Source organism: Homarus americanus, unplaced genomic scaffold (assembly GCF_018991925.1).
Source record: "Homarus americanus isolate GMGI-L3 unplaced genomic scaffold, GMGI_Hamer_2.0 scaffold23733, whole genome shotgun sequence".
NCBI classification, from domain to species: domain Eukaryota; kingdom Metazoa; phylum Arthropoda; class Malacostraca; order Decapoda; family Nephropidae; genus Homarus; species Homarus americanus.
The window spans coordinates 1-14,855 of NW_024714581.1; the positions used below are offsets into that span (position 1 = coordinate 1).

The window sequence follows — 14,855 nt, forward strand, 5'->3', positions numbered from 1 at the left end:
CAAAAAGGTCAATCATCGTCATCGAGGTCAATCATCGTCATCAAGGGTCAATCATCGTCATCAAAGGGCTCAACTCCATCGTCATCAAGGGGTCAATCATCGTCATCAAAGGGGTCAATCATCTCGTCATCAAGGGCTCAACTCATCGTCATCAAGGGGTCAATCATCGTCATCAAGGGGTCAATCATCGTCATCAAGGGGTCAATCATCGTCATCAAGGGCTCAACTCATCGTCATCAAGGGGTCAATCATCGTCATCAAGGGGTCAATCATCGTCATCAACGGGTCAATCATCGTCATCAAGGGGTCAACTCATTTATTCAAGGGGTCAATCATCGTCATCAAGGGGTCAACTCATCGCGATCACAAGTGGAGAGGAAGGAAGGTGGGGGAGTTGAGGTAAGGAAGGGGAGGAGGGTTGGGGGAGGGGGGGGAGAGAGGGGAGGGGGCAGGGAAAGAGAGGGGGGAGTTAGAACACCTTGCCATGGTAAATTAACACTCCTCAGCACCTGTTGTGGACTGGAGAGGTGCATGCTACAAAAACTAGTCGACTCAACCTATCACCTTGTGAAAGTAAAATTGGCTTGACGATTACCACCACTATCACATTTCCACAACAATCACACCTTTACAACCTCATTAATAACACCTGCATAACATCTATTCAATCACCTGAGTATCATCTATTCAATCACCTGCGTAACCACCATTCAATCACCTGCGTAACCACCATTCAATCACCTGCGTAACCTCCACTCAATCACCTGCCTAACCTCCACTCAATCACCTGCCTAACCTCCACTCAATCATCTTCACAAACTCATTCAATCACATCTTCAATAACCTCAATAACAACACCTGCGTAATACGTGTTGTCACCTTATGTAGAGACGTACCATTATAGTCTACCTCTATAACCTGTATTTAAACTAAGACAATAATTTAAATCCACATATTATAGCAGTTAATTCTATCATCTCGTTTTGGTATGTATAATCATCAATAATTCTACAAATCTTTTCTTCAGATATGTTCTCGAGTGGTAGTGTGGTAGCCGTGGTGGTAGCGGTGGTGGTAGCCGTGGTGGTAGGTGATTCAGGCTACTTCCCATCTCCTGCCTCAGCTCGGTGTTATCCTGAGATTAATTACGTCACCAAGTACCAAACAGAGTACCAACAGGTAGATTAGAGTGACGTCATGATTAAATATGTAGATTAGAGTGACGTTATGATTAAATATTATCTGTCATATGAAATTTCTGGGCTTATGGTTAGGTTAGGTTTTCTTATGTAGGGATGTGGGGTTTTTTATTTAGTCTACATAAGGTTTTCTTTCACTACAGGTACCAGTGTATACAAGTATCTACAAGCAACAGGTCGTCCCTACCACCCTCTACAGAACCCAGTACCAAACTTACTACCAGACCAAGTACCAGACCCAATTCATACCCAAATATGAGACTGAAATCGTCTTCAGAACCCAACTCCAGTACGTAACTCAATACCGAACCCAATACCGAACCCAATACCGAACCCAATATGCCACCAAGAACGAATATATCCCACAATATATCACTAAGACCCGATACCAAACCCATTATGTAACCCAGCCCCAGTATCAGACCCTATATAAGACCCAATATCAACCCCAGTACATTACCAAGACCCAAGTACGATACCAGACCCAGTACCAGACCCAAGTAGTCCCTGAGTACGTGACAGTAGCCCAGACCCAATATGGTTATAAGACTTACTGTCCTCATAAGCCTTATTACGAGTACTAATGAAGACGACTGGACAGGTGCTTGGTAGGTCAGGAAGCTCCTCAACATGAACAGAATGTAAACAGTAACGCAAGAACGTGTGTGTGTGTGTGTGTGTGTGTGTGTGTGTGTGTCTGCCTAAGAAGAGATGTGAAATCTACGTTACACACACACACACACACACACACACACACACACACACACACACACGTTCCCAAAACAGTAAGCCTCTGGTAATATGTATGTATGTATGTATGTATGTATGTATGTATGTATGTATACTTACGTAATAGGATGTCTGTTTAAAACTAGTCAAATTTATATATGATATTATACCATGTGAATAAATATTATATTATATGAATATTATATATTTTAACCTAACCTAACCTAACCTAACCTAACCTAACCTAAGAGAGACAAAGAAAAAACAAAGAAAATTCATTAAAGTTTTGGTCTAATAATCAATGAAAAATAAGTCTTATGATACACAATGATTTGCTTTATTTTTTCCTATCTATCTATCTATCTGTCTATCTATCTATCTATCTATCCATCTATCTATTTATCTATCTATCTATCTATCTATCTATCTAAATAAACAAACGAAGGATTTAGTTGAGAAAATGAAAAAAATGTAGAAAGTGATAGTAACACACACACACATACACACACACACACACACACACACACACACACACACACACACACAGACACACACCTTATGTTACAGTTTGGGGAAGGAATACAGTCGAATACAGTACCTTAAGGAAACCAACTTTTACTTTTTTTTTTACTTGCAAAGGCTACAGCGTATGTGTGTATGTATGTATGTATGTATGTATGTATGTATGTATGTATGTATGTATGTATGTATGTATAGCAATATTTACCCGCCTTATTTCCAGGTTAGGTTTACACTTTAGACAGGAAGAACTACAGTAGGCTGGGTTAATGAAACAGGTTGCAGGTAGGCACTCGTGTTTGAACAGCACTCACTTACCTGACCCAAGACGAGATGATGTTTGAAAGAGCTTCCACCACCACCGTCCACACGCAAGGGAGGTGACGGGGGTGACTCAGGTAAGGTCGATGTACTAGTTCACTCATCTACAGGTGTCGAGTCATTTACCTGTCTATTATTATTTATCTGTCTATTTACCTGTTTATTTATTTATTTATTTGTTTATCTACCTGTTGATTTATCTACCTGTTGATTTTTCTACCTGTGTATTATCTACCTGTCGGCTCATTTACTTATCGATTCATCTCATCTACCTTTCCACTTATCTACCTGTCCACCCATGTTATCTACCTGTCGACTCACCGTATGTTGTAATTACGGGCAGGTAACCCAAAGCTGTTGGTCATCACCGTTATTTTCCCAAACAAAAGAAATTCTCACCTGAAGTTTAGGCATCCCAGCTTGGCACACCTGATGATTAAATACCTTTTCGCTTACCTAACCTAATGCTAACTTAACCTAACCTAACCTAACCAAAACTTGGGTAAATATGCAGAAAGTATAAGCAAATCTTCATTTTACATCCTCTTAAGCTTCAAGCTGCTTAAGGCACGTCCACACACTAAGCTGAGACTAAACCTTCATCCACACACTAAGCTGAGGTTAAATCTTCATCCACACACACTAAGCTGAGAATAAGCTTACCTCACAGTGTATTGTGGGACGAGTGGGACAGTTTTTTTAAAGCTTGAGGTGTCGTGGTCAAGTGAGAAGACTCATTAAGCACTGCTCAGGTGAAGAGATCACGGTTGACTGTTCACCTGAGGATCTAACGAGTAATCTAGAAACAAGGGGGCATTTGTGTCTTGTCTTGTTGACGAGAATTAAATTACATTCTGTCTCATCTGTGTCTTAAGTCTGTCTTATTCTCTGTCTGTCTCTGTCTCTCTGTGTGTCTCTTTTTCTCTATCTCTATATCTCTTACAGCAGGTATGATCTAATACTCGCCTTCACCCCTGAGGCAGTGACACGGCAGCAGGTGATTGGACCCCTCTCACCTTCCAGCGACCTTCGACAGAGCGCTAAACCCCACAGGTGAGCCGACCTATAAATATCAGCCACCTCTCGCTCTTCGTCAGTCTCTCGTGATCTGCCGAAGAGGAAACAACTCCCAGAGGTGAATGCATCTTCCTGAACCGTGTCTCAAATGTTAATGTATAGAGTGTCAGATTCACTTCCAGCACCACACACACAAACACAGATGGCAAATGAATAACACCAACAAGTCATTATAATTCATTCTACACGATATATAAATATTCTCTGTAGATCAATGTGCTATGGAAATCCTAAGTTAACGTACGAGTTTATTGATAAATTATTACTTTTTTGTACTAATAAATTGTGAATTGTACCTGTTCTTATCAGGTGGAAAGGTGGGACTGTATTTATTTTTTGGGGTTCCAGATGCTGTCTTCAAGTGCCAGTATAGTGGTGGTGGTGTTGGTGGCTGTGGTGGCGGCTGTGGTGGTAGCTGATTCAGGCTACCTCCCTCCTCCTAAGCCCTGCTACCCCAAGACACATCAAGTCACTCATTACCAAACAAAGTACCAGCAGGTAGGTACTGGAGGGGGTGTGTGTGTGTGAGGTGGAACGGGATCCTCATAGACGTGATGATATGAGAACAAATCCTAAGGTGTTCTGAAGTATATCTCGTAAGAATATATTTTAAAGTGTTTTTTGTTCTTCATATTTGTGTTTGGTTGAGATAATTAGAGATTAGGGAGACTATGATGGATTGTTAAAGGATTATTCTGTTTGTTTTTGGTGTTTGGGAAATTATGATGAAGATTCGTTCGTTTTTGGTAATGTTTTTGTTTTCCCGTCTCCGTAGGTTCCCGTCTACCATACTGTCTACAGCACCCACTACGTCCCCAGTACCTATTACCAGACCCAGTATAAAACCCAGTACCAGACCCACTACGAGACCCAGTATGTTCCTCAGTATGTCACCCAGACCGTCTACAAGACCCAAGTTAATTACGTCACTCAGTACCAGACCCAATACAAGACCGAATACAAAACCCAGTACGTCACCACAACCCAGTATGTCCCAAAGTACATTACTGAGACCCAATACAAGACCCATTACGTAACCCACACCCAGTACCAGACCGTGTACAAGACCCAGTACGTGCCTAAATACGTGACCACGACCCAGGTGCAGTACCATACCCAGTACGAGACCCAAGTGGTCCCCGAGTATCACACCGTCGTGCAGACCCAACACACCTACAAGACAGTGTGCCCCAAGCCAACCTACGGGTACTGAGAGCCACACCACCGCCACACCACCGCCACACCTGGAGCTCCCACTGTTTACTTAATTAGTGTACAGGTATAATTAGTTCTCAGTGTCTAGAAGTTCAATAAAGTCACACGAATTTATACCGATTATAATTTTTTCCCTCTATCGTTTTTTTAATATATAATTTTACTGAATATAAATTAATTTACAATAAATTTCGTCTCGTTATTCACCATACAATCATACAATTACATTATCTATAACTATAAATACAGGATATAATTATATTTCTTGTAGACTATAATCGATACATTAATTCATGGCTAAGAGTGATAGGTGATACTTTATTTATAATTTAAAGATTATTAAAAACTACAAAGATATTTATTTATTTATTTATTTATTTAGTCATTACACACAAGCCTCTTACTTATTATGTGGCCTTCAGATAAGTGTCGAGTCCTTGAGTGTTAGTATGCAACCTAACTCTATCCTAAGCTAACCTGAGCTAAATTAACCAAAGGTAAGCTAACCTAACCTAATCTGGAAACACAAACACGAATACGAACACAAACACGAACACAAACACGAACACAAATACGAACACAAATGCGAACACAAACACGAACACAAATGCGAACACAAATACGAACACAAATACGAACACAAACACGAACACGAACACGAGAAATAAAAATACTTTACTTTCTCCACTCTTAAGGAAATGATGAGTTGGACAGAAGGTTAAAGATAACTCGATAAACAGAAGTAAAGAGAAATGTGAATTAAGGAAGTAAAGAAAATATAAGAAAATCAGGTAAAAGAGAGAGACAGAGAGAGAGAGAAAGATAAAAATACAAACATATCATACGAGGCCTCACGAGTATCCTGTGTGTTTGTGTGTGCCTGTGTGTGTGTGTGTGTGTGTCTGTGTGTGCGTGTGTGTGTAGAGAGAGAGAGAGAGAGGGTGCTCACTTAACCTGATATTTTCTCACAATACTTCAGGTTTGGCTTATCATAGTGAGTGTATCGAGGATCACCTGAAGATTAGCCACCCTAGTTTATTTTATTTGATATTTAAACATTCCTAACATTATCTGGTTAGGTTTAGGTTATGTTACGTTTAGGTTAGGTTAGGTTAGGTTAGGTTAGGCTTAGGTTATGTTACGTTTAGGTTAGGTTAGGTTAAGCTTTACTGTCAGCCATGCTCGTCTTGTTGCCTCCAAATTTATGCATCTACAAACACCAGACATGACTCACAGCACACTAGAGAATAGGTCAACACATAAAACACACTATAAACACCGAGTCAGGTCAAAACAAAAGCATACAAGGGAGCAGCCAGTTCCATCGCTATTGTTTTAAAGGAAGAAATCACATTATTCTCTCTCCTCCCGATGGCGTGGACGAACAAAAGTCAGTCATCGACGAAATTCAAGTGTGTGTGCCAACGTCTTGATGCTGGCACAAGACCTTAGACAGACAGACAGACAGACAATGGCTATGATGTAAACGGTGGGGAAGAAGGAGAAGAAGAAGGAGGAGCAGGAGGAAGAAGATAGGAGGAGCAGGAACGGAGGAGAAAAAGAAGAAGAAAGGTTTTAACACAATACCTCTTTGTTGTGCGTCGTGTTAGCTTCTTACATACATACATACATACATACATACATACATACATACATACATACATACATACATACATACATACATACATAAGTTAAGTTAGGTTAGGGATGAGTTAAGTTAAGTTAGGTTAGGGATGAGTTAAGTTAAGTTAGGTTAGGGATGAGTTAAGTTAAGTTAGGTTAGGGATTAGGGATGAGTTAAGTTAAGTTAGGGATGAGTTAAGTTAGGTTAGGGATGAGTTAAGTTAAGTTAGGTTAGGGATGAGTTAAGTTAAGTTAGGTTAGGGATGAGTTAAGTTAAGTTAGGTTAGGGATGAGTTAAGGTATCATATTAGGGACATGAGTTAGTGATACAGAGTTTAGTTAAAGAAAGTTTGTTGATATTAATTTAAGCACGTCTAGACACTTGGCCCACCACCTTAAACACGTCTAGACATGGCCACCTTAGCGTCTAGACTGCCCATCTCCTTAAGCACGTCAACCTTGGCCCTACATCAAACACGTCCAGACACTTGGCCCACCACCTTAAACACGTCTAGACACTTGGCCCACACCTTAAACACGTCTAAACACTTACTCACCTTAAGCACGTCTAGACCTTGGCCCACCACCTTAAACACGTCTGGACACTTGGCCACCACCTTAAGCACGTCTGAACACTTGGCCCACCACCTTAAACGTCTGAACCTTGGCCCACCACCTTAAGCACTTCTGTAGACACTTGGCCCACCACCTTAAACACATCTAGACTTGGCCCACCACCTTAACTTCTAGGCACTTGGCCCACCACCTTGACACGTCTAGACACTTGGCCCACCACCTTTAACACATCTAGACTTTGCCCACCACCTTAAGCACTTCTAGACACTTGGCCCACCACCTTAAACACATCTAGACTTGGCTCCACCACCTGCACGTCTAGACACTTGACAACCATCAAGCACTTCTAGACACTTGGCCCACCACCTTAAGCACGTCCAGACACTTGGCCCACCACCTTAAACACGTCTAGACACTTGGCCCACCACCTGCACGTCTAGACACTTGGCCCACCACCTTAAACACATCTAGACTTGGCCCACCACCTTGCACTTCTAGACACTTGGCCCACCACCTTAAACACATCTAGACTTGGCCCACCACCTAGCACTCCAGGCACTTGGCCCACCACCTTGCACGTCAGACACTTGCCCACCACCTAAACACATCTAGACTTGGCCCACCACCTTAAGCACTTCAGACACTTGGCCCACCACCTTAAACACATCTAGACTTGGCCCACCACCTTGCTAAGCGTCCAGACACTTGGCCCACCACCTTAAGCACGTCTAGACACTTGGCCAACCACATCAAGCACTTCTAGACTTGGCCCACCACCTTAAGCACATCTAGACTTGGCCCACCACCTTAAGCACTTCTAGGCACTTGGCCACCACCTTGAGCATGCTCCAGACACTGGCACCACCTTACACATCTAGACTTGGCCCACCACCTTAGCACATCTAGACTTGCCCACCACCTTAAGCACTTCTAGGCACTTGGCCCACCACCTGCACGTCCAGACACTCTGGCCCACCACCTGCACGTCTAGACACTTGGCCCACCACCTTGCACATCTAGACTTGGCCCACCACCTTAAGCACATCTAGACTTGGCCCACCACCTTAAGCACGTCTAGACACTTGGCTCACCCTTAAGCACGTCCAGACACTTGGCCCCCACCTTAAGCACATCTAGATTTGGCCCACCACCAAGCACATCTAGACTCTGGCCCACCACCTACACTTCTAGACACTTGGCCCACCACCTTAAGCACGTCTAGACACTTGGCCACACCTTAAGCACGTCCAGACACCTCCCACCACCTTAACACATCTAGACTCTGGCCCACCACCAAGCACTTCTAGGCACTTGGCCCACCACCTTGCCATCGCTCAGACACTTGGCCTACCACCTTAAGCACATCTAGACTTGGCCCACCACCTTAAGCACTTCTAGGCACTTGGCCCACCACCAAGCACTGCCCAGACACTTGGCTCACCACCTGCACATCTAGACTTGGCCCACCACCTTAAGCACATCTAGACTTGGCCCACCACCTTAAGCACTTCTAGGCACTTGCCCACCACATCAAGCACATCTAGACTTGGCCCACCACCTTAAGCACTTCTAGACACTTGACACCTTAGCACGTCTAGACACTTATCACCTTAAGCACATCTAGACTTGGCCCACCACCTTAAGCACATCTGGACTTGGCCCACCTTAGGCTAGGCACTTGGCCCACCACATCAAGCACATCTAGACTTGGCCCAACCTTAAGCACTTCTAGACATGGCCCACCACCTTAGCACGTCCAGACACTTGTCCTACCTTAAGCACGTCTAGACACTTGGCCCACCACCTTAAGCACATCTAGACTTGGCCCACCACCTTAAGCACTTCTAGGCACTTGGCCCACCACATCAAGCACATCTAGACTTGGCCCACCACCTTAAGCCTTCTAGACACTTGGCCCACCACCTTAAACACATCTGAACCTTGGCCCACCACCTTAAGCACTTCTAGGCATGGCCCACCACATCAAGCACATCTAGACTTGGCCCACCACCTTAAACACATCTAGACACTTGGCCCACCTCCGATAGGCAACCCACAACACGTTCTCAAGTGGGGTTAACCAGGTAGTGAATTCCTTAATGGCCTTCACATGGAACAAGATACTGTACGTGTGTGAGAATCAGATGACAGTAAGGCCCCCCTCCCTCCTCCCCTCCTCCTCCAATCTCCTTCTCCACCACCTCCAACCTCCTCCCCTCCCCCCCTCCCCCTTGACGGATTACAGAGACAAGGGTGAAAGTAGTAGGGACGGAGACAAGAAATTAACGCATTGCTGAATTCCAAAAATACGTATTATTATTATTATTATTATTATTATTATTATTATTATTATTATTATTATTATTATTATTATTATTATTATTATTATTATTATTATTATTATTATTATTATTATTATTATTTGTATTATTATTATTATTATTATTATTATCATCATTATTATTATTATTATTGTTATTATTATTATTATTATTATTATTATTATTCTATTGCCATATTTTTCACCCTATTCTTCTTCCTTTTCACACACACACACACACACACACACACACACACACACACACACACACACACACACAAGATGATCGGTAAATCATGCCTCGTAATTTATTGATTAGACCTCCACGCTCGTTAAGTTCCTTGACACTTTCAGCACACCAGTGAGTTACCAGATCACTAGTGTGTGTGTGTGAAATACACACACACACACACACACACACACACACACACACACACACACACACACACACACACACACACAACAATATGTTTTTAGAGCGTATCTCACCCTTCCCCAGGTGTGACGTAACAAGTACACTACTATATATTTGAGGTGTTTGGCCCACCTTCAACAGTTGCCCTCTCGCCACCGCGGAATACCACACCCAATAAGGTAATCTCCTACACTAACTACCCAACTACCCAACTACCCTCCCTGGTTTATATATTTTATAAAACTTTTTCACTCACTGACGGAAAAGTTTTGATATTTTTAATGAAGGAGATTTATAATTTTTTTATGTCATTTTGTATTTTAGTTTTTATCTGGATTTTGTAATTTTGTGATTAATTATGATTATGATTATTAGAAGTAGAAAAAGTAGTAGTAGTAGTAGTAGGATAATTACCACTATAATTATCATTACTATCACCTATCACTACTATTATTACTATCATTATCTCTCTCTGTCTCTCTCTCTCTGTCTTCTCTCTCTGTCCACCTACCCCTAACCCCCACACAATGCCTCTTCAAATATATACCTTGAGTTAATACATTTATCATTGGCTCTTGTTAAGGTCCACAGCTGTCAATTACCCTAAGGTTGGGGTGCTTATTGATATTAATTCTTGAATGACCGTGAAGTTAAATATTTTGTTTTCTTAATTGGAGGAACATTACAGGTTTACCTGGTTGTTTACGGCAATTAATTTTTGATGATGTTATAATTAAGGTCACGCTTAGGTTGGGTTAGGTTAGGTAATGCCATTCTCCTCTTCTACCTCTTTTCTGCCTCAATTCTTATTTTTCATCAAGGTCTTTCTTATCTCCTTGTTCACTACCTCTTTGTCATTTCCTTTTAAATTCCATTCCACACACACACACACACACACACACACACAACACTTAGCTCTCTCTACAGAGTCTCCTCCCACGAAGTTAAACACCAAATCAATTATATTTTTTATACCCAAACAGTCTCTCTCTCTCTCTCATAACATCAATGCCATAACATCCACATCAACAAAATCATAACAACACAACAAACAACACCACAACACCACAACACCACAACATCACAACACCACAGCACCACAAATCATAAACACCACAACACACAACACCACAACTTCATATTTCACCTGTAAAGTAATTCTATAATAAAGGCTTAAATAACCACATGTTACTGTTTGTTATCGTTCTTTCATCACCTCCTCTTATCGTTCTTTCATCACCTCCTCTTATCGTTCTTTCACACCTCCTCTTATCGTTCTTTCATCACCTCCTCTTATCGTTCTTTCATCACCTCTTATCGTTCTTCACCTCTTATCGTTCTTTCATCACCTCCTCTTATCGTTCTTTCATCACCTCCTCTTATCGTTCTTTCACACCTCCTCTTATCGTTCTTTCATTACCTCCTCTTATCGTTCTTTCATCACCTCCTCTTGTCTCCAGTGATCCGCTCAAATGTCAGGTTCATCCTCCCATGTTCACTGTTCACACATCACTGTACTGAGGTCTAAATGTGTGTGTGTGTGTGTGTGTGTGTGTGTGTGTGTGTGTGTGTGTGTGTGTGTGTGTGTGTGTGTGTGTGTGTGTGTGTGTTGTGTTTATCATAATTTTTAGTTATTCCCTGTTTTATCAAGTCTCTCTACTAATCTACTTTTTGTTTCATATATTTATTCCCTGATTTGGTGTCATATTTGAGATCATCATTGTGTCATATTTGTCTGTCATAAGTAGTACATAATGTGTCATATCTTGTGTCATTCGTAGTACTTAAAATCTGTGTCATATCTCCTGTGTCATATCTCCTGTGTCATATCACCTGTGTCATATCTCCTGTGTCATATCTCCTGTGTCATATCACCTGTGTCATATCTCCTGTGTCATATCTCCTGTGTCATATCTCCTGTGTCATATCTCCTGTGTCAGATGATGTCAGCACGTGAAACATATATGGTCATGGCAGTGGTGGTCGCTATGACGGCTTTAGTGACGGTGACGGCAGAACCCAGTTACCGCCGCCCGTCACGCTGTTACCCCAAGACCCAGTACGTCACCATGTACCAGACCGAGTACCAGAAGGTTAGTACCGGGGTGGGGCAGGCGGGAAAGTAGTCTAGCTAAGTGCAACATCATCCTGCAACTGTGCAATAATGTGATTTCTACTTGCAATTGTTTTGTTTATTTATTTCCCGGTTTCTTTTTCATTCCAGGTCCCGGTATACAAGACGGACTACCAAACCCAGTACGTTCCTACCACTCACTACCAGACCCAGTATCAAACCCAGTATCAAACCCAGTATAAGACCCAGTATGTTCCCCAATACGTCACCCAGACCGTCTACAAGACCGAGGTCCAGTACGTAACTCAGGTCAAGACCCAATACCAGACCCAATACCAAACCCAGTACGTCACCACAACCCAGTACATCCCAGAATACATCACTCAGACCCAATACCAGACCCAGTATGTGACCCAGACCCAATACCAGACCGTGTACAAGACCCAGTACGAGCCCCAGTACGTTACCACGACCCAAGTACAGTACCAGACCAAGTACCAGACCCAAGTGGTCCCTCAGTACCATACAGTCACTGAGACTCAACAGACGTATAAGACAGTCTGTCCCAAGCCTTCTTACGGTTACTGATGATCTATAGCAACAGTCAGGGAACAGCCCAGTCAAACAGTTTAGCCTGACTGTTTTTCACTCGTAATAAAACTCAGAAAATAAGAGGTTTTTTTATACGATACAAATAATATGTTTTATACTTGTTTATGTAATTATATATATATTAAACAAAATATTACAAGTGTTATTTTATTCATATGATCCCTTGTCTCTTGTTTACACTGTGTTAACTTTGGGGTTTTATTATTTTGTTATGTTTTTACATCGAGACAAATCTTTCCTTAAATTTTCAAGCTAATTCACCTTTTATCATTTTCTTTCATTATTTTTCGAAATGAATCATAATTTGTCAATATTTTTTTCTTCTTCAAATCAATTCAAAACTTTTTTTTAATTTTGTTCATCTTTTTCCTCATTGCATCAAATAAGAAAGTTTAAATCTCATTGTGTTTGGAAAGGTTATTGTCTCAACACAACTTGGCTCCTCCTCTCTCCCCCCCCCTACTCAGGTAAGTCGCGTCAAATACTCTGCAACATTCTTCAACATAGAGCCAACATCCCACACGCAATTGCAACTTCAGGTAAAGAGGAGGAGAGATTTCACTCGTTACCATATTGCAAATTGGTCTTAGCAACATTGCAATTTCCACTAGAGATGAAGTATATGAACTTAGCATGTTGCAAATTGGTCTAAGCAACATTCTGCAACAAAACCGGTACCATTTGAACTTTCAATAAAGGCAAAGGGGGCGGGGTGGGGGCGGAGTACACAATTAACATGTTGCAAGATTGGTCAGAGCAACATTGCAACATTCTCTACGCCGTAGTCAATAGTCTTCGTGCAATTTAACCACACGGTGAGCAATTCGTACCAGGAAAGGTCATCTTGCAACTCTGTGTAGGAATGACCCCACAAAAAATTTATGGTTATTGAACCTGTTGAAAGAATGAAGGAATAAGATGAAATAGGAATAAATATTTAAAAAAGAAAAGAAGAATCAAAATAGACTGAAGAAGAAGAAAAAGAAGAGAGAGAGAGAGAGAGAGAGAGAGAGAGAGAGAGAGAGACTGTGTGAAAGAAAGAGAAAGGAAAAGAGAGAGATAAAAAGACAGACAAACAGACAGACAGACAGACAGACAGACAGACAGACAGACAGACAGACAGATTACGATGACTCCTTCAAATAAACATTTACACAGCGACACACCTGAGAGAGTGACCCATTGGACCATACAACCAGGTGATTACACTAATTAACCTTACCTGAGGCTGGCTACAATTACAACCAAGAGACTACAACCACAACCAAGAGGCAACAACCACAACCAAGAGGCTACAACCACAACCAAGAGACTACAACCACAACCAAGAGGCTACAACCACAACCAAGAGGCTACAACCACAACCAAGAGGCTACAACCACAACCAAGAGGCTGTAAACCACAACCAAGAGACTACAACCACAACCAAGAGGCTAACCACAACCACATAACCACAACCAAGAGGCTACAACCACAACCAAAGCGCTACAACCACAACCTGTGTTTCCAATTATCCAACTTTTCTATGTACAAGATTCGACAAGCACGGACGACATACACACACACACACACACACACACACACACACACACACACACACACACACACACACAACGGGTACACTACAAGGCCATGTTCCACCACCCTCTATTGGTCAACTGCTGTGATGACCCTGTGACCTGACCTTAAGATAGAACGGGTCATGACATATTAAATAAATAAATTCCATGAGAAAGATAAACTAAACGATGAGTGTAACATTCTTAAGAGACAAGAATTCTCAGATATTAATGACTGTTCTTTACAGTAATTTCTAGTTTGCTTTTTTTATTTTTTTCTTACTTTTTATTCTTTTATTTTGCCTTTCTGAGGGAAGTTGTGCCGTTAAATCTCTGGTTATATTAGATGTTAAACTTTTTGGTTAATGTGAGTCAAAATAAATAAATAATAATTAATATAACTCTGATCTGTGGTGGTGAAGGAATTAACTGATGAAAGAATTGTGATGTGTGGTTCTGTACCGTATGTAAGTCTGGTGATGTTTTAACCCCTTGAGTATGATGTTTTAACCCCTTGAGTATGATGTTTTAACTTTGAGTATGATGTTTTAACCCCTTGAGTATGATGTTTTAACCCCTTGAGTATGATGTTTTAACCCCTGAGTATGATGTTTAA

The 14,855-nt window shown here is 41.6% G+C and overlaps 2 protein-coding genes across 2 annotated transcripts; both read left to right on the plus strand.

The window, feature by feature from the left end:
* The first annotated feature begins 3,804 nt into the window (after window positions 1-3,804).
* LOC121879105 lies at window positions 3,805-5,174 on the plus strand. Its single transcript, XM_042385622.1, has 3 exons — window positions 3,805-3,903; window positions 4,194-4,343; window positions 4,621-5,174. The coding sequence occupies exons 2-3, from the start codon at window positions 4,194-4,196 to the stop codon at window positions 5,056-5,058; spliced, it is 588 nt and encodes a 195-aa protein (XP_042241556.1). The 5' UTR covers window positions 3,805-3,903; the 3' UTR covers window positions 5,059-5,174.
* Window positions 5,175-10,141: 4,967 nt separating this feature from the next.
* LOC121879110 lies at window positions 10,142-12,819 on the plus strand. Its single transcript, XM_042385636.1, has 3 exons — window positions 10,142-10,173; window positions 11,935-12,087; window positions 12,219-12,819. Exons 2-3 carry the CDS (start codon window positions 11,935-11,937, stop codon window positions 12,654-12,656), a joined length of 591 nt encoding a protein of 196 aa, XP_042241570.1. The 5' UTR covers window positions 10,142-10,173; the 3' UTR covers window positions 12,657-12,819.
* Window positions 12,820-14,855: the final 2,036 nt, after the last annotated feature.